The sequence below is a fragment of the Mustela erminea genome, chromosome 15, assembly GCF_009829155.1.
Source record: "Mustela erminea isolate mMusErm1 chromosome 15, mMusErm1.Pri, whole genome shotgun sequence".
NCBI classification, from domain to species: Eukaryota; Metazoa; Chordata; class Mammalia; order Carnivora; family Mustelidae; genus Mustela; species Mustela erminea.
The window spans coordinates 54,434,079-54,454,580 of NC_045628.1; the positions used below are offsets into that span (position 1 = coordinate 54,434,079).

The window sequence follows — 20,502 nt, forward strand, 5'->3', positions numbered from 1 at the left end:
CATGTTGTCACAAATCCCAGAATTTGCTTGTTTTTTTTTTTTAATGGGTGAATAATATCCCATTGTGCATATGTGTATACACAAACACACACATTTTCTTTATCCATTCATCTATCATTGAACACTGTTTCTTCTCTCATTACTTCCAATCTCTCAACAAATCTTAAAGCCTTCAGAATGTATCCAGAAGCAGACTACTTTTCCCCATCTTCATCACTAATCCCTTTGGTGCAAGCTACTATTATTTCTCGGATTGTTTTAATAGACTCCTAAGTCATCTCCCTGTCTCTGGCTTTGACATGTTTATTCTTAACATGACATCTAGTGAATTTTAGAATTCTAAATAAGATAATGTTAGGCTTCTTCTCAAAACAGTCATGTCTTGTATCACTCAGAGTTAAAATCCTTATGTTGACCCCTAAGGCCTGACATGATCTGTCCCCATGTTACCTTCTAACCTCATTCCATAATCCTTCCCACTCTGTCAATTTCTGCCCTGTGCACATTGGCCTTCTGGGTATTCCTTAAACACACCAGGCTTACTTATGGTATGTCCCTTCCCTTGGGGCCTTCATACTTATTCCTGCCCAGTGATCTTTCCTTAGACACTGGCATGGCTTCTCCACTTCCTTCCGGTTTTTTTTTTACCCCTAAAAATCACCTTTTCAGTGAAGCTTTCCCTGCTTAGTCTATCTAAATTTGTTGCTCTCAGTATACAAGTACACATCCAGTTCTTTACCTGCTTAATATTCTCTACAGCACATAACACTTTCTATTGTATATTTTTCTGATTTATATTGTTTAATGTCTGTTTCTTGTGCTAAAGTGTAGCTTCAGAAGGATAAGGATTTTGTCTGATAAGGATTTTGTCTGATAAATCATCAGAACTTAGAATTGGGACTGGCATATAATATAGTAGGCACTCACTGAGTATTTTTTTGAAATCAGTCAACCAGTCAAAGATGAGAGATATCCTCCAAATAGCTACTTGAAAAGTACCTAACTCTTTTATTGGAAGTTTCTTTATTTTCTTTCTTAAAACAATTCAGTCTTTTCATGTTTTCCTACATGGACCTGTGAATTATCTTGATTTTTGTAATGAAATTTAACTTCACACAGCTCTTTATTTCATTTTCTTGGTCATCTGTGAGATTGTTAGATATATTTACCTGGTCTAGGATGTTTAGAGACTTGATTATGTGTTTGTGTCTTAGGGAAATTTGATGACCACTGTCTATTTCTTTTCCCATTTCAAATATAATTCCATTCACTAGTAGACACACAATGCAGTATATAAATCATACAGATTCTAAAAGCCATTTGTATAGTGGGGAAGCTTCTTAAGGTCATTTTCATCTCATTATACAAAATTTTAAAAAGCTACTTTGTACTGGGTACTTTGTTAGGTACTGGAAATCCAAAGAGATAAATAGTCCCTACTTCCAGAAAGCTCCCATTTTAGAAAGTGAAATAGACAGGTAAAACCATTATTAAATTTTGTACCATGTGTTATAATAGATCTGTTAAATACTGTGGGGGCACTAAAGAGGTTTGCTTGGGTAAGGAGATGGATGGGGAAGGCTTCCCTGGGAGATAACCTTGAAACCATTTGTTGAGGAGTAAGTAGGAATTTTCCAGGAGGACTGAGCAAAGCGGACGGAGTAAGAGTAAAGACATGGGAGTAAAGAAGGAGTAGCAGAGATCTGCCACGTTTATACAGTGTGCTGGTCATTTTTCATAACCTTGTCTCATAAATTATTGAGCATATTATGACATAGGTATTCACATTTCCATTGTATAGGTGAAGAAATGGGTTCAGACAAATCAGCTTAGGGTGACAGAACCAGTAAATGTTGATTTGGATTTTGAGCCTGATTAACTTCAAAGCCCATACTTTCAGGGGTGAAAGGTATGGATAATCAGGGTGGAAGACCGAGGTAGTTCATGCTTGCCACATGGATGAAAAACATGAAGTCTTATAAAAGAATACAAATTTAGAATACTAAAGGCAAAGAGAAATGGGGAATGGTATGAGTTAAAGATGAAGAGGAGATGATATTGAGCAGATTTGAAGGCCAACAGACATCAGAAGCCATAATATTCTTCTGATACCTTTTAGTGTGGACATAAGACTTTTTTCTTCAGTCAGACTTAGCAGTGTAAGAAAAAGAATCTCTGTGGTACCTCACCAACTATTTTGAAACCATTCAATGATTTCATTGAGAGTTTATCATTCATTGGTTTCTGCAGTGCTATTATGCATATGCCTGGACATTTTAATATCTAAAGTATTCATGCTTCCTGTATGGTCAAAGGTAACACAGTGAAAACTGATTTTTGACATTTTTCACAGATAAAATCTAAAGTTGTCCTGAATTTTTAAGAATTAAATATCATTGGGGCACCTGGGTGGCTCAGTGGATTAAAGCCTCTGCCTTCGGCTCAGGTAGTGATCCCCGGGGTCCTGGGATCGAGCCCTGCTCACCAGGGAGACTGCCTCCTCCTCTCTCTCTCTCCGCCTGCCTCTCTGCCTACTTGTCTGTCAAATAAATAAATAAAATCTTTAAAAAAAAAATCTTTCTTTAAAAAAAAAAGAATTAATACCATTGGCCAATATCACATGAATTTGTTATGTGTATACATATTGTCTTTGTTTTTCAAGGTGACCATAATGAAATTGTTAAAAACTGAATTTGTGAATTGAAACAAATAGAATGTTTTCTATTTTCCCTATATAGACCACTGTTTCCAAACACCAGTCTGGACTAGTTGTAAAAGAATTAGTTGGTAGAGTTTCTAACTGATGTGTAACTGATCTAGTTCTTATGTATATATGTATACATTTTTTCTAAGTTTTTATTATAACCAATTAATTCTAGTTGATTAACATATAGTGTAATATTACTTTCAGGTGTAGAATGTAGTGACTCGTCACTTAACGTAGGACACCAGGTGCTCATCACAAGTGCCCTCCTTAATCCCCATCATCTATTTCACCCATACCCCCCACCCCTGTAACCGTCAGTTTGTTCTCTGTAGTTGAGTCTGTTTCTTGATTTTCGTCTCTCTTTTCTTCCTCCCATGTTCATTTGTTTTGTTTCTTAAATTCCTCATATGAGTAAAATCACATGGTATTTGTTGTTCTTATATCTGCACATATAAGATCTTTTATAGAAAGATCTGCTTCTTTAAGTATGTTCTAGCCTAATTTTGTACAGAGAAGAAAAATGTATCTAAGAATTTATTTAGACCTTCTGTAGGTCTAGATAATGTTCTTTCCAAACCCATATACATCCGAGTCTGCAAATACTTCAAAACTAAAACTTGCCCAAGACAGCTTTGTGGATATTTTTAAAAACAACAACAAGGGCGCCTGGGTGGCTCAGTGGGTTAAGCCGCTGCCTTCGGCTCAGGTCATGATCTCAGGGTCCTGGGATCGAGTCCCGCATCGGGCTTTCTGCTCAGCAGGGAGCCTGCTTCCTCCTCTCTCTCTCTCTGCCTGCCTCTCTGCCTACTTGTGATCTCTCTCTCTGTCAAATAAATAAATAAATAAAAATCTTAAAAAAAAAAATAAAAACAACAACAAAAACCCTTGTATGGCATCCACATTTACCATCTTCTCTTTCTGTGTGTATATGACAACTATGGCAGTTTTAGCTAGGTGAGAGTAAAGGCATATACACGTCTTTCTTTTTTAAATACCACTGCCTGATTATTTTTATTTTCAGCACATATTATAGTTTTCCTAAGTCAAAGAAATAGCATTTCTCTAGTTTCTGTAAAATCACAGAAGTACCATGATGCTAATCCAATCACATGAGCAATTTTAGACATTTAACCTGGTTATTGCCTCGTTGTTAGAAAATGACTTTCCTTGTGGTACTAACACTATGCCTGACTCACCCTTTTGCTTTTAAATTGTCTTTGCAGTGTTGTTTTTGTCATTCTGTTACTGGCAATTTAGCTTTACAGAGTCATTATTTAAAAAACATTCAAAATAAAAATTGAAGAATACCAAGAGCTTGACACTGGATCAGATACGATGTTGCATATGTAAAAGAAATAAATTAGATCCTGTTAGCCTGAGGATAGAATACTGAAGTTTAAGTAAATGTGAAATAACGTAGTAATAAAGCTTATGTGAAATTTTTTCAACAGTTGTAAATTAGGGAAGATGTTGATGGAATTCTCTGATACTTACCCAGTTGTGCCAAATAACCATGGGCAATTTAAAAATTGCCCATTATTTTACTTTTAAAAATTATTTTGCTTTTAAAAATTAAAGCCAAATAAAGGTATGGTTAAGAATTCTGTGTGAGCTACTTGCTGAGATTTCAGATTTGCTCTCCTGTACTTCCTGTTTTCTGTATTTGTAATTAGATAGTTTCTTTTCCCCATTGGGGTTGTTCACATATGTGGAGGGCTGGGGAATTTATTGCTCTTTTAGAGCTTTCTCAATTTGTGTCTGAAAAAGAAAAATATCAATGACTTTTTAGTGAATGGAAAATGGTTAGGTAGTAGATAAATATGTTTTTCTGGGAAATTGATCATATTCTTATTCTGGACCAGTTAAGGTTAAAGTTTTAACTTAATGGCTTATAGCTAATAGTTTTAGTATTTCCACTGAAAACTTTATGAGAAAGACCTTTGTTCGTTTATTTATTTATTTATTTATTTATTTGACAGACAGAGATCACAAGTAGGCAGAGAGGTAGGCAGAGAGAGAAAGGAGGAAGCAGGCTCTCCGCAGAGAGCCCGATGTGGGGCTCGATCCCATCAGGACCTAAGCCGAAGGCAGAGACTTTAACCCACTGAGCCACACAGGCGCCCCAGAGAAAGACCTTTGTTCTTATGTCAGGAGTACAAAATCTGATTGTGTAAGTAAGATAACATGGTATTTTTCTGAAAATCTCAAGTTGAGTTCATCTTTCAAATAATATGTTTTTGTTTGTTATCAATTATCTATGTTTAAAAGTATAAATTATTTTAATATCATTAATTGCAAATACCGTTAAAGAGGTAAATTAGATATAACACCTTCCAATAAGGAATTTTAATCCCATTAAGGAGAATGAGTTTTTGATGAGCTGTACAATAGTTTATCCATTCACTGTGGATAAATAAGACTTGATTCCACAGTTTTTGGTCATATATTGAATATTTTTATTTGCTCCAGTGATCTACCTAATCTGGGTTTGGTTTTGTTGTTTTTAAAGGTTGCAAGGCCTTTCACGTTTATCTTTCTGTAACGTTAGTCTTTAGAAATAGAGGTTAACTCTGGCATCAACATTATTTTTCTTGTATTACTATTTTGTTATATTATTAATATTTTTCTTGTTAAATGAATGAAAAATGAAATTACATGGCAGGTTTCTGATGTGCTCTAGGAGCTCAAATATATCTGATATACTCTTTTTTTACTTTAGTGAGCTTCTTTATTTATATATTTTTTTACAGAGAGTCTCATACTGGGACTTGTAAACTGAAAATCTTCAGAGAAACCCTTGGATCCCTTCAAACTATATAAAAATTTTGCTGTGTTAATGTATTTGTGGTTTTCCGGGGTGATCCATAGATTTCATTAGATTTTTAAAGGACACTTGATATTGGGGAAAACTGAAGGAAATAACACATTTAACTATTAATTAGTGTAATTTTGTAATAAGGCTAAAATTAAAAGGTCTTTGGGAGATTCATAAAAACACTAGAGGCCCACCATGGTCAGTGTCCTACATAGGACTCATTTGATATAGGCCTTTGCCTTGTTCATAGTATAGTGACTGCTGTATGTAATGTGTGTATTAGTGAGAGTCTGGTGGTAATGGGTGGTTTTTTTGAAGATAGTTTAATGGAGGAATTATTAGCAGAGGTGGGTATGCTTTAAGGTAACCAGAAATGAATGATGAATCCCCCAGAACCTGGCAAAGGTTAGAAACTTATCCACCCAGGGAAAGGGACAAGAGGATGACAATTATGTTCCAGAACCCAATGAGAGTTGTGGGCTTGGAAGAGGAGCCCTTTTTTTTTAAAAAAAAATTTATTTATTTATTTGACAGAGATCACAAGCAGACAGAGAGGGAGGCAGACAGGGAGAGAGGAGGAAGCAGGCTCCCTGCTGAGCAGAGATCCTGATGCCGGGCTGGATCCCAGGACCTGGGATCATGACCTGAGCCGAAGGCAGAGGCTTTAACCCACTGAGCCACCCAGGCACCCCTGGAAGAGAAGCCCTTTAACAGGAGCTATGGCCAAAGAGGAGGCATAGCAGGGAGTAAATTGTACCATTACTTCGATCTCCTTCTACCTTTTGCTTTTCTGCTAATGCTTCCTGTTGGGAAGGACTGTGTCTTATGCACAGTATTCAGTCCCAGTTGGCCACATAAAAGTGGGCCTTGGGCTCAGAATTCTTCCCTACCAAGAGATGAGGATCTCATATAGCCTCTGCTGGATTTCCCACCTCTGTGGCATTATCTTTCCAGGTTTCGGGCTTATTGAGTGTTTCTTTGCTCCGCTTAAGCATAATCAATGGCTTCACATATGCCCTCAGATATTTCAGTGTTTCAGACTCTAGAGACAGTGTGGAGTAGGGAGGGGGAAGGTCCTTCCATCATACCACCAGAGAGGTGGGTGCTTATAGGCCCATTTCCTCTAGTCAGCTAACTGCTGGGGGCACCCACTAGTCATAAGGGACTAATGCATAAAACTAGAACTGATCTTTATCTTTTTTAAGTAAAGCATTATCCAGTGCTTGACTTTACAATGTTTTCCTTGGCAACTTTGATACCAAGATGCAGTAGGCAGAAGTGTCTGGAGTCCTGCCTGCTATTGGTAACCTATGCTTGGCGTTCTTTTTGACACTTCCTCTCCTTGGCAAAACCCACCCAGAAACTAGAGGGCAAGTGAGGACTTGGATAATGTGGTCTTTAGAAATAAGGGAAGACAGAAGTACAAAGAAAGTCTAAACAGAGTTTAGGTTTATGTATTAAAGTGAAAAATGAAAAAATAATTTTTTAAAAAAGTGAAAAATGACCAAATGCCTAGTACTTTAATGTTTCTGATATAAATACCTTTAAATTAAAATCTCTTTGGAATTGTAGAGACAGCTATTTGTGTTTTGAGTAATTGAAGTCATAAAAATGACACAATATTAATCTATAAACATATGAAATTAGAATAACTCAACTTTTCAAGGCTTTGTATTTTTTAAATATGCATTTTTTGAAATGTGAAAATTGGGATTATTTAATCTAGAAAAGATCAATTCATTTTCGAGGGCCTACCTCAAATATTACTTCAATGAATCTTCCTCTAGACAAATTTCAGTGTTTCCATAACACCATTCATACTTCTGTCATACCACTTATATTCAGTAATAGCTAGTTATTTTTATTGATAATATTAAAAGCAGTTCCCACTTACTATTTACTATGTGCCAACCCACTATATTAAGTTCTTTATATACATTATTATATTTTATCCTTACAATAATCCTCGGAAGTATAGATACTGTTGCTTAGTGCTTAGGACCCCTCAGTAGGCAGCACAAGTTCCACAAAGGCTAGAGATCTTTATATGCTGGTATTAATATTTCAGCGCCATTTTGTTGTTGTTGTTAGTATCCCCTAGTTACTCTTTCAGTTGATTACTTTTTATATGTTTTAACCATTTAGCTTTTTTTCTATGAAGCTCCTGATGTTTTGCCCATTTTTCTATTGGATTGTCCCTCTACTTATTATTGATGTGGGGGAATTCTATATATGTCTTTGGATATGTGCTCATTGTAATTTGTTACAAATGACTTCTCCCATTCTGTGGCATATTTAGGCTGAAGTGTTGTCAAGAACAAGTCCTATCTGGGTAGGCAAAGATAAAATATTTCTAGTCAGGGGAAAGAATAAACAAGGTTTAAGGAAGGAAAATAATTCACAATGAAATAGTTGAGTAGTTTGTTTGGACTGAAGTTCATTGAAGTGAACCAGTGGAAGATAAGACTGAAAATTTCAAACTATATAGCTTCAGAGAAGCTCTAGAAAATGGCAAAAATACACCTCAAGAGAATATCTTCTTTTAAATCAGTACTCACTTCCCTTCTGTTCAGGACAACCTGTTTAGACAACCTAAAAGGAACTTCGGGAACTATTTTGCCTCTCTCTATAGCTGGCACTAGGCTTCCATTCCTCTGCCAGGGGAAAAAAATCTTCTTTTCCTAAAGTGTGCCAGTATACTGCCTTGTGAAAGTTGTATCTTAGAACTAGAACTAAGAACTATAGATAAACTTCATCTTGTCTATGAAGAGCTCTAGATTTCTAAGAGAGAGCTACTGGATATTAAAGTACCTCATACAGCTGCTCTTCGTTTCCTGGTGTTTCTCATGATAAAATCTTCCCCTGAAGATTTGGAGCTTTGATTTCCTGAGACTTGTATTCCCTCATGGAACTTGTAGACTTGTAGATGTTTGCAGGAATTTTTGGTTTTATCATCCCTCTGATCTCAGCCTCCATCTTACTACTTAATGCACCAATGTGAAATGAATCCATTCTGATCCCTGCTGAGACTATTCTGGATTTGTTTTTGATGGTCTTTCCTGGATCTTGTGGATTTACCTCTCTCACCATTAATCAGGCAGAAATATTTCTGTGGTGTCTTTACTTAATTCCGTATCATCAAAATTTGATTTGGTTGCAAGTGCCTGGAAATAATAGTGGCTTATGAAGCTAGAATTCTATTATTATCTCACATAAAAAAAGGCAGTCCAGGGGTGCTGTGGCAGCTCCGTGATAATCTAGAATACAGCCTTCTTTCATCCATTGTTTTTCCTTCTTTATCCAAGATCTGCTCCAGGAAGAATGTCTACATTTCCAACAAGCAGGAATGGAAAAGTTTTCGAGAAGGACATTTCCCCTGTCCCCGAAGGGCTTCTCAGAAGTTGCACATACCACCACCCTTCTTATTATCTTAAAAGCCAACACTTAAGAGAGGCTTAGAAATAAGTCCAGCTAAAAATAGGAACTCCTGATCCTAGAGAACAAAGGGAGAATGGATGTTGGGGGGAAACATTGATCTCTGCTACATAAACCTTTTCTGTTGTGACTGAAATATTTTTCTGAGATGGTAAAGGAGAAAAGCCTAGAATAATATGAAGTATATAACCAATTTAAAGTAGATTTTTATCAGAATGAGCTCATAATTTTATATTCTGAATTCTTGACTGATTGAAACATTTTTACATTGGTCTAGAAAGGTAGAAATTAACTTTTAAGTTATTCATTATTTTTTAAAAGATTTTTTAAATTATTTATTTATTTGACAGACAGAGATCACAAGTAGGCAGAGAGAGGAGGAAGCGGGCTCCCTGCTGAGCAGAGAGCCCGATGTGGGGCTCGATCCCAGGACCCTGGGATCATGACCTGTGCCAAAGGCAGAGGCTTTTAACCCACTGAGCCACCCTGGCACCCCAAAGTTATTCATAATTTTTACTAACTGTTGTCAGGTTGACTTATTTACTAAACATAGATCTAATGTTTTGTCAAAATTTTAAATATAGCAAATGCCATTGAGCATTGTAAATATTAAGGAAATATGTGCTTTTTATCTTTGTAGAAGATAAATATATTTAACCGACTATTAAGAATAATTTACAGGAGTGCCTGGGTGGCTCAGTCAACTGAGCATCCAACTCTTGGTTTTGGCTCAGGTAAGATCTTGGGGTTGTGGGATCGGGTCCCATGTTGGGCTCTGTGCTCAGTATGGTGTCTGCTTGTCCTTCTCCCTCTGTTTCCCCACCCCCCAAAATAAATGAATACATAAATATGTAAATAAATAAAATCTTAAAAAAAAGTAATCTAGAAAGGTAGAAATTAACTTTTAAGTTATTCATTATTTTTTAAAAGATTTTTATTTTACCAATAGGTGACATACAAACTCTTGGGTAGAATGAATTCAAATATATGGAAATTAAATGATATCTAGAATGATTTTAGTTTACTGAAAATTAGCTGATATAGAATGCAATAGGTAGAATCCCATAGACACTGCAGATGAAAAAAATTCTCTTCTTCACAGCAGAGGTTGAGGAAAATGTATTTAACATAATTATTTTCATTATTTAAAATAATTATTTTCACTATTTAAAATGGTTTACTTTAAAAAAGCTAGTGTGTAAGACCGTAAGTGATATAATCATTTTTTCCTTCATAGGCAAGAAGTTTGATCGCTGTAGGACTGGGTGTTGCGGCTCTTGCATTTGCAGGTAAGATAAATAAAGAAAACTTATCAATAAATGTTGCAGGAGAAATATTTTCAAATAGTTTCTCTAGTGATTCATGAGGAGACCCTCTGTATTCTGAGGTTTGGGTTTTAAGACCTACATTCTCATTTTTCCTCCATGTATAGTCACTGAACATTTGTCAATGTAGCAAAAACTAGGTAAACCATGTAGTAAAGAAAATTAACAGAGTAGAAGTTAGGAAAACTAGCCCTAATAGTAGTTGACCTTCCTGGCATTTTTTTTTTTTTTTTTTTTTTTTTTTTTTAGTTTGAGCTATAGTATACTTTAAAGAAATTCTTTAATAATAAGCAGTGTAAGTGATACAGGGTTCCTTTAATCTCCCATGTTGATTTTTTTTCCTTCCAGGATTAGATTACACATTTCCTGAGCTGTTGCATGTTCTGATGAGCATAGTTCCCTGTAATGTATTAGTAACTTCATTTTTAACACATTGCTGTAATTTCTTTGATAAACTCAGGAGAATTTCTTTTACTGCCCAAATCACCAAAGAATAGGTATAAATATTTAAAGCAAAAATTGCTTTATCTTCCAGGCATTAACTTACAGTTTTAAATTGCATAGCTATTTCCTAATCATATGTTATCTGAGAACATCTCCTTGTTGATAAAGATTTACATTTTTTGTTTTAGCATTTGTATCTCAAGTTCCATGGATTTGATTTTGCTTCTTGAATCTTCTTAAGTGAAGCTATATACCATTGTGGCATATATCCAGTAAAAAAATGATACATAAAAAATTGTTGTTTCATTTTATATGGTACTTAATTTCACACAACTCTCTTTTAAAGCACCTTAACAATAAACGCTTTAAAATCAAGAAGATCAGTGGTTCAGATTCTCTTGGTCTTTATGATATCAGGGTCTTGTGTCTTAGCATTATAACTATCTGACGTTTCATGAGGAGACTCTAATGTCCAGAAAGGAATTCTGACAAACTTGCCCATAAACATGAAACAATTGTAGTGCTGACTGTTATAGTATTAACTATTATTGACATAGTTATTTTAAAATTCAAATGTAAGATTTTTATTTGAAATTAAAGAAAGATGCTGTACTTCTGCCAGGTTCTTCTTTCTAAAATGAGAAAAACTGGCATGTGTATTGTATATATGCCACACTGTTGCCAAGTTCTTATTACTAACTTGAATATTAAGTAGCAGGCAGATCTCTTCCAGAGCCAAATATAACTGAATAATAGAATTTAGGAGAAAGTACACTTAAACTTGTTGGAACTAGATCTTCTGGTTTATGATTCAAGTAAACCTCCAGATGTCACTTGTTGAAGGCCTTACTTGCTGTTTTCATTGAGACTGCCTGATTGTATGTGCTTTTAAAGGAATTCCGAAGTTATTTAATAGGTATGCTTTGTACTATTATAGAGTCAGATGGAAGTTCAAGATGGGATCAGGAGGGAGACAAACCATAAGAGAGTCTTAATCTCACAAAACAAACTTAGGGTTGCTGAGGGGAGAGGGGTTGGGAGAGGGTGGTGGGGTTATGGACATTGGGGAGGGTATGTGCTATGGTGAGTGCTTTGAAGTGTGTAAACCTGGCAGTTCACAGACCTGTACCCCTGGGGATAAAAATACATTATATGTTTATAAAAAAATAAAAAATTAAAAATAAAATCTCTAGGATAAGAGATTTAAAGGAGTTAGGCTTTCACTTATTTTAGTTATTTAATTTCACTTGTTTAATTTATTTAATGTTATCCTTGATCTCAAGAATTTTTTTTATCTTCTGCTTGGGTTGACTACTTCCCATTTTCCATTTCTAGCATCCTATTTTTCATTTTTAAATGTTGTTTGCACAGGAATAACAGTATGGCTAGACGGTAACTTTTTCTAAAAGATGTATATAATTATACTCTCCCAGTGGAAGTCTTGATTTGCAAAGAAGGTTATGGCTGGATAAAGTCCAGAGTGTCATAATGGGTTTTCTAGCAAGACTTTTGGGAAGAAAGACAATACTGTTGGTAAATCTATATGCTGATTAGGGTACAAAAGGTAAATTGGCCAGGTAATATTTTATTTTTGTTTTATACCCTTGAAACAGTTTGGAACCTGTTTTGCTATTGAAGACTCAGAGGAGTTTTAATTAATAGGATACCTAAGAAAAGAAAGCACCAAAATAAAATATGTTCCTAGGAGAATAGTCATCCTCAGTGAGAAATTGGCAGAAAACATCTTTGGTGAATATTTTTTACATAACTGCTTTTTTACTTTAGAGGTAACACCATTAAAATTATTCCTGTGTTGTACAAATCATAAATAATTTTTGATTTCTATATATTTCAAAGTGATTATCACTGAGAAAACCAGTACAAATAACCAGATGTGTGAATATACATACGTGAGAGGACTTTATCTATAGTTTGTGGCAGAAAGAGTACTAGGATATTATTTTTTTGTTACCTAGTATATTGTATATGTGTAAGATACATAAACATTGACATTTTCTAATCTTATAATCATGAATTAGAACTTGATAAATTTAGGAACTATTTTAATTATATTAAAATGAAATGCTTCCTCTATTTAATAAATTAGAATTTGAAAATAATAGGACTTTCCAACCAGAGAAAGTAAATTATCGTATGGTTTCACTTACTTGTGGAGCATAAGGAATAACATGGAGGACATTAGGAGAAGGAAAGGAAAAGTGAATTGGGGTAAATCGGAGGGGGAGATGAACCATGAGAGACTGTGCACTCTGAGAAACAAACTGAGGTTTTGGAGGGAGGAGGGTAGGGTGGTAGGTAATAAGGAGGGCATGAATTACATAGAGCACTGGATATAGTGGATAAACAATGAATCTTGGAACATTGAAAAAATAAAATAAAATTTAATAAAAGAAAAATTAGGACTTTCTGGTAGATTTTGAAATGATTGTTTTAAATAACATATAAGGAAGAAGCTATCAGTAAATATTGTGGTTAGTACCTTGTGGGTATTGTGTTTGATTACAGAAAATATATTTGCTTTTATTCCTGTTATTATTTAGGTCGCTATGTGTTTCAGATCTGGAAGCCTCTAGAACAAGTAATCACAGAAACAGCAAAGAAGATTTCCACTCCTGTGAGTTTAAGATGGCTTTAGTTAGAAGGCTCATTTTGATTTTTGTTTATATGCCATATTTGATAGTAATTCAGAAAATGTCTTGGATTTTCCAACATTTGTAGTTTTCTTCATTTTATCCTTGGACAGTTTGTTTAATTTATTGATTTTTTTTAGTTTCTTGGTCACATTATTTTTATTTCTAACCTCATTCCTGTTTTGACATTTAATTACTATATTCCTTTTAGTAATATCACACCAACTTTGAGGTAATTTATTGTTTTTGTTTAATTAATACTAATTTATTCTTGCAGTGATTTTCTGTACTAATCCCTGTGGTAGAAGCTGGGTATAGATAATGAACAAAACAGATATGGTCCCTCCCCTGATGGAGCTTATTACCCAGGAGTTTATTTCATCCTAAAATTTCAAATGGGTCCCCTTGTACCACCACCTGGTCATCTAAAACACAAAATTAGAAGATTCCAGTTCTGAAATCTGTATGATTTCTATATTCATCTACAGGCATTATTGTTACTCTCTGAGCTGAATATAAGTGAAGAATGAGTGATAGTAGGTACCTGAAAAGCTACAGTGTAGTGAACTGGTTTGTAACCACTGGACATAATGCAAAGAAAACTCACTGAAGCGTTACAGCGTAAACATTGACTTCTGGGCAATAGAAGTGGATCAACTTGGGATAGATCAACTTGGCTTGCAGCAATCTGAGAATGAATGGCTTGTTTTAGCAAAGTCATTACAGGCTTGTGAGGCTTAGTTAGTCATGAACAATGACCACACTTTGAAAGGATGACATACTGACAAGTAATTAAACTCAGGTTCAGAAGAAGTGCAAGTGATTTTGCAGACCTAGAAATGCATGTCTGTGATTAGAGGGAACATGTTTTTTTGGGGGGGTTCCTTCTGTTTTCCTATTTATATTTTATTTGGCTGCAGTATTAATAGGCATTTAGCATTCATTCAGTAAATATTCATTTAACTCCTACTACATGCCAGATGTTATTGTGGGGAGTGGGCTATGGTCAGGGACCATACAAAGACATTGCCCTTAGGAGCATACATTTTAGTGGACACAGGCAATTTACAAGTAAATAAGTAAAATGCATGATATGTAGAAGTGTTGACTGCTTTTAAGAAAGCAGGGTAAGAGGTTAAAGAATAACAGCAGTGAGGAGTCTATGTTAGATGGATCAGGGAAGACCTTTATGAGAAGATGAGGGACTTGGCCAGATGAGGGACTTGAATCTTTCCAAGCAGCGAGAACCCTGCAGAGGTCCTGAGGTGGAAATGAGCTTTGCTGTAAGAATAACTCCAGAGGAGTATGCAAAGATAATAGTGGCAGAATAGGGCCTAGATCATTTAAAGCCCCATAGATTATAGATAAAAACTAAAATTTTACTTACAATGTAATGGAAGGAAAGCTTTTGGAAGGTTTTAACCATGGAGGCAATGTGATTTGCATTTTAGATTATCACTTTGCCTGCGGTGGAGTGTAGACAAGAATGAGCCAGAGTAAAAGCTATCAGTCCAGTTAAGAGGGTATTGAGATAGTGCAGGTAATAGATAATGGTGGCTTGAAATCCAGGAATGGAAATAGTAGCATAGTTCTTTAATGGATTGTTATTTATTTTTTTCCCATATGTTTATAAATAACGAATGGAGAAAATTTCAGAAATTATTTCTCTTCTGTTAAGGTGATCTTCAATAGATATATTTATATTGTAAATAAAAGATTTACAAGTTTTGTAGAACTACATCATTTAACATATAGGAAGAGAGAGCAAGAAAATGAGGAGATTTTCCCTGCTCTGGGAAGGCCCATGGATAAGGTGAAATAATTTAAGAAATTGTCATGGGTATATTGAACTTGGTACCTGCATTTCTTAAGGAGAGAGAAATGATGTATTCTTCTTATCCTTCACCTTTGTGGGCCTGAGGTAAGGAACACTTATACAAATCTGCACCCCCTCCCTGCCCAACAAAGTACTGTTCCTACAATTTGCAGTGAAAATATTTCGTAGAACATCTTTATCATCATCACTGCCATCATAATTATACCTCTGTGAAGATAAGAGTGTCTTAAACAGTTCTTTAAATATTAATAGTTCTAGGGAAACTGAGAAATATATACATACTTTCTCTTGGTAGTAATGATTTCAAATTGTCAAACTTCACAAAACACGGTGTTTACAGTGTTTTGATGTTGTAAGTATGATTCATTATGAAACCAAATAGAGTTGCTAAAAAATGCAAATTCTAATCATGGGTCACTAAATCTCTGTGTCTCAAAAGAAAACCTTCAAGGTTCAAGTTTCTGTGAAGTTTGCTTTCTCTGTGCTTTAACATCATCTTGTTCTTAAATTGCATCTTTGTTTTTTCATACCTTTTCCCCTCCATTTTTCTGGAATACTGCCTGGAGTAATTTTTTTCATATGGGATGCATGGATGGTAAATGTCTTAAGTTCTCTGCTAACAACTTGTTTCTTTTGCTCTCACCATTAATCATCAGCTTTGGAATCTGATGGAGCCAGTATGAGAGGTATAGAAATCTCTGCTCAGGGGGCTCCTGGCTGGCTCAGTCAGTGGAGCTTGCAGCAACTCTCAATCTTGGATCTTGAGTTTGAGCCCCACATTGGGGGTAGAGATTACTTAAAAACAACAACAACAATAACAAAAAAACTCTGCTCAGATTGAATGAACCTCAGTGGCCATATACATGCTTTCTTAGCCACATTTTCTGGTACACTCAAGGCTCTCAGCCAGAATGTCTGATGTTCTTATTCTTACTCCTTTGAAAGCTGCCTGTTTTAGTTTTCTTTTGTTGTTTGTGTTTTATGCTTTTAGGGGTTTTTTGGTGATTTTTGGTTGTTTTTTTTAACTCTGGAAGTTTTGGGGGGTTCTCTTTATTATTGATGTTCTGAAATTTCACAGGTCTTCGTAGTGAGACTTAAGTGAAAATTGCCTGTCTTTTATTTTAGAAGATTCTCTTAGACTTTTTTATAATTTTTCCTTCCATTGTCTCTCTTCTCTGTTCCTGGAGCTCTTATTAGAGACATATTGAACCTCTAAGTATGTCCTTTATGTCTCTGAACATTTTCTATTTTCCATCTTCTTATCTTTTTGTTTTGCATTCTACAGTATTTCCACAGCTTATTTTCCAGATCATCATAATGGTTTTTAGCAGTGACCAATCTCTTATTTAGTCCATCTGCTAAATTTTTTATATCAGTACTATTTTAATATCTGAAAATTTTCTTGTTTCTTTTTCATAGCAACTTACACTTTTATGGATATAAGATACTAAATCAAATTTTGACAAATCCTATTCTTGTTGCTGGATTTATCTCTTTCCTCCAAAAGCCAGTTGTTACTTGTTCATCTTTGTTCTGCTTTTCCCCCATGATACTGGATTTGTTCAAATGTCTGGTAATCCTTGGTTTTGGGTTTATGTTTGTGAGAACTAAGTTGATTAATATAAGTGGGCTTCCCCAGCAGTTTGGTAGACTCACTTCAATAATTTTATTGAATGAGAAAGTTGATAGTGGGCCATGAATAGGTAGATGGGATATATCAATAGCGTGTCTTCCCAAGCAGGGAGCCAAGAGGCAGGCTTGGGACCTCCAGAGAGAGGTTGAGGAGACATTGAGTACTATGTATATCTTATTCATTGGCGTAACTGTGTCCCTCTCTGGCCTTGTGGGTTCTGATATGTGATCTGCTAGTACTCTACTTTGCTTCTCTTGGGACCTACCCCCCACAATGAGATATATCCCAGGACATGCAGTTGTCTTTCTTAGCCTGTGGGCAAAATGACAGGTGGTAGGCCCGTTAAGCTCTGTGTTACTGAGGTTAGAAATTGTCATTTCTGCTGTTGTAGTTTAATTAATTATCCTGATGTTATTGTATGGTTGATTTTAAAGGTATAGTTTTCTTTTTAATTTCCTGAAAAGGGTTTTCTTCTTTCCTCTGGTGTTTAAGGCTGTAGTGATTTTTCCATATGTGCAAGTCTTACCTGTTTACAGCCTTTCAGTATTTATCTTTAAAGTTTTTGGTTTGCTACTTGTATCATCTCTTGTTTTCTAGGGCTATAATGGACTTCCTTTTTAAAACATCTCTCTTAAAAACAAAACAAAACAAAACCCCTCTCTTCTCATTTCAGAGGTACTTTAGAAAGCAAGAGAGTTTTTTTATGCAATCTTCTGTTTTGAACCAGTACTTTTTTGCTTGATTTTTAATATGTTAGTATGTTATTAACTCAGCTAATGTTTAATTACCCTGATTTTTTTTCCCAGGGGGAAAAAAAACTAAGTCATTCATCTTCTTTTAAGGCTTTTTACTTTACTATTTGTGAAAATGTCCTTGTATTTGAATATAATTTTTTAAAAATTTGACTTCCTTTGTCTTAAGGTTAAGTGAAATTCATGGAAACAGCACGATTAAAATCATCCCTCTGTGGCTCTCTAAGTGAAATAGATTATTGTAAATAATAGGAATTTATAGTTTATGGTAAATGTGTTTCTTCTCTTAGGATTATGGAATGATATAGTTCTTTGTTGTCTGGAGAGTTTTTGTATATCTAGCTCTTGGCTGAGTAAATTTTCTAATGAAGATTTTGTTTAACTTGATTCATTTCATATTTCCTTTGATAATATATAGCACTATAGTATTTAATGATAATTTTAGATGGAAAATGATTTTGAGGTATGTTTATATATATATCCTCAGTGAATAGAATAATACAAAATAATAATTTGTAAGGTTCAGGGTATATTTCAAATAGACAGCAGCATAAAAGTAGTGGAATCATACTGCTTTTGTTCTTAGAAATTCTATTAGAAAGGTATAACAACAACAACAACAAAAGTTCTAATCATCCACTCTATTTGATGGAGTTGTTCTATAGTTGTTCCTTATAGATATGCACATGCTCACTTATTCTTCAGCAGGTCTGTGTTTTAGGGTATGAGCCTTATCCAAATGCTGGATTTTAAGTTCTGGGTCTCCTTTTCCACCTGGGCAAAACTGAAAGTAAACAACTGCTCAGATATATTCCTGCCATTAGGGTTAATGAGCATTGTGACTAGTGGGAGTGACACTTCCTGAAACATCAATTTATCATGTTTATTATGTTGAAATTTTGAAGCTCCCTAAGCTAAATAAATACTTACAGAAATGTTGGGGAGGAAAGTATACATCTAGGAAAAACTTTAGTCTGCTGAGAGAAAACTTAAAATCATCTGTTATTTCTCTGTTAAATCTCCTAGTCCTTTATATATTCCCCTCTGTGTGTGTGGAAGTGTATGTGTGTGCATGTTTATAATTTGTCCAGGTTACTATGTGTACTTAAATAATTTGATTCTCTTCCTCCTGTCACAGTTTGGAGAAGGGTATTGTTTTTAGTTTTCTTTCTAGATTACAAATTACTTGAAACTTGAAATAGTATGTCATATTCCTCCCAGCACTGGTACATTGATAGATTAGCATCTTTGCGATGAAGAACTAAACTTGACCTGTCTCATTTGAAATGTTCCTGGCTTTACTAGGTGCTGAAGTGCTTGTTACGTGAATTAATTGCCAGCGAATTCTTACCAAGTAGAAATTTATCACAAGCTGTTCGAAGACAACAGCTTATATAAATGACCAGATCTGGCTCATTTTTTAAGTTCTACTAATTTCCTTGGTCTTTTATTTAGTTCTCCTTTTTAAAAAATTATACAGGTAGCCTGTGTTCATTTTTGAAAATTTAGAAAGTAAAAATAAACATAAGAAAAAAAATTATTCATGATGTCACCAACCAAAAATAACATTTTAGTGTATATACTTTCTGATGTTGTTTTATGTAAACATACACTTACTTATTTTTCCTTAGAAAAATAGAGGTTCATGTTTTAAAAACATGTATGCAGTACAATCACTGATGCATTTTTTTCCTTCTAAAAGTTGAGTTCATGCATCCTGTTTCTTTGTTAAGAACTCTTAAAGCATTGTCTTTACTACTGTCTCCCATTCCTTCCGTCCTGTTCTCTCTTAAATCCACCCTAATCAGACTCTCACTCCCACTCCCTGCAGCTCTTGTCAAAGAGTTTGACCTCTTTGATAAATCCAACAGCCAGGTGTCAGCTCAATTCTGATGTAACCTATCAGAAGTGTTTGAAACTGTTTTTCCCTCCCTTACTTTTGGTGTCTGCACTGCTAGGCCTCCTCAGTCTGCTTACTGACTTAGCTCCATTTCTCTGCCCCTCAAACTTGGAATCTCTAGGGCTTGGTCTTTGGACTTTTTTCTCTTCTCTCACTCCATAGGTGATCTCATCCAGTGTCATGCCTTAGCAGCCATTCCACAGGGGGCCCACACTCAGGAAGCTTCAGATAGTTCTGCAGAAGATCTCATAAGAATTCCTGGATTTAAATGTCAAAACGGCAACTCTCTTGGGTCCCCTCCCTCTCTGGGAGCTCTGTACTACCGCTCAATAAAGTTCCCCTTGCTGCCCACCGCTCTTCGTCTGGTCTACCTCTTCATTCTTTGAAGCAGCGTGACCAAGAACTGTGGGCACTAAAGGAATGGAAATCCTGCAACAGTAGTTCATTAGGAAGTGCTCTTAGGATCTGCAACTCCAGAAGGGAAGAGAGGGGAGAAAGGCAGAGGGACAATTTAGGCTGCAATACGGTCATAACAAAGGCCTCAGTCAACCTAATACCAAGCTCTGAAGCTCCTCTGGCTCATTGTGGTTGTCCCAGATTGGGGCAAGGAGCCATAAGACTAAACGAGATCACCTGGTCAGTGAAGTATAGATATGAAGTCGAAGGACTGAGCTCTAGAGAACTACAATGTTTATACCCCCATATCAACAAGTCATTACATAGGCTCTGGAAAAGGGACCTGGACTTGACTTTCTTCAGCCAAGGCAATTCCTAAAAAGTCTGACAGCTGACTGCTGTCTGCCAGTGATAGCCCCAGCACCCAAAGTATTAAGTCCTTCACTTCTAAAGGGGAAGCTGCACAGTGTATAGTGTGTTTAGTACATCATTGTCAATCCTTCTCTTTCTTGTATCCTTTATTTATAATCTACCAAGAAAACGTTAGGGTTGCTTTCAGTATACATCTAGAATCAGATCACTTTTAAACTAGCTCTGCTCTTACCAT

The 20,502-nt window shown here is 35.4% G+C and overlaps 1 protein-coding gene across 1 annotated transcript in view; it reads left to right on the forward strand.

Annotated features, from left to right (window-relative positions):
- Nucleotides 1-20,502, forward strand: part of DNAJC15 (DnaJ heat shock protein family (Hsp40) member C15) — an 85,402-nt gene that overhangs the window by 18,774 nt on the left and 46,126 nt on the right. The window contains exons 2-3 of the mRNA XM_032314876.1: nucleotides 10,195-10,246; nucleotides 13,288-13,361. Coding sequence (XP_032170767.1) covers nucleotides 10,195-10,246; nucleotides 13,288-13,361 — 126 coding nt within the window. The remainder of the gene's footprint in view (nucleotides 1-10,194; nucleotides 10,247-13,287; nucleotides 13,362-20,502) is intronic.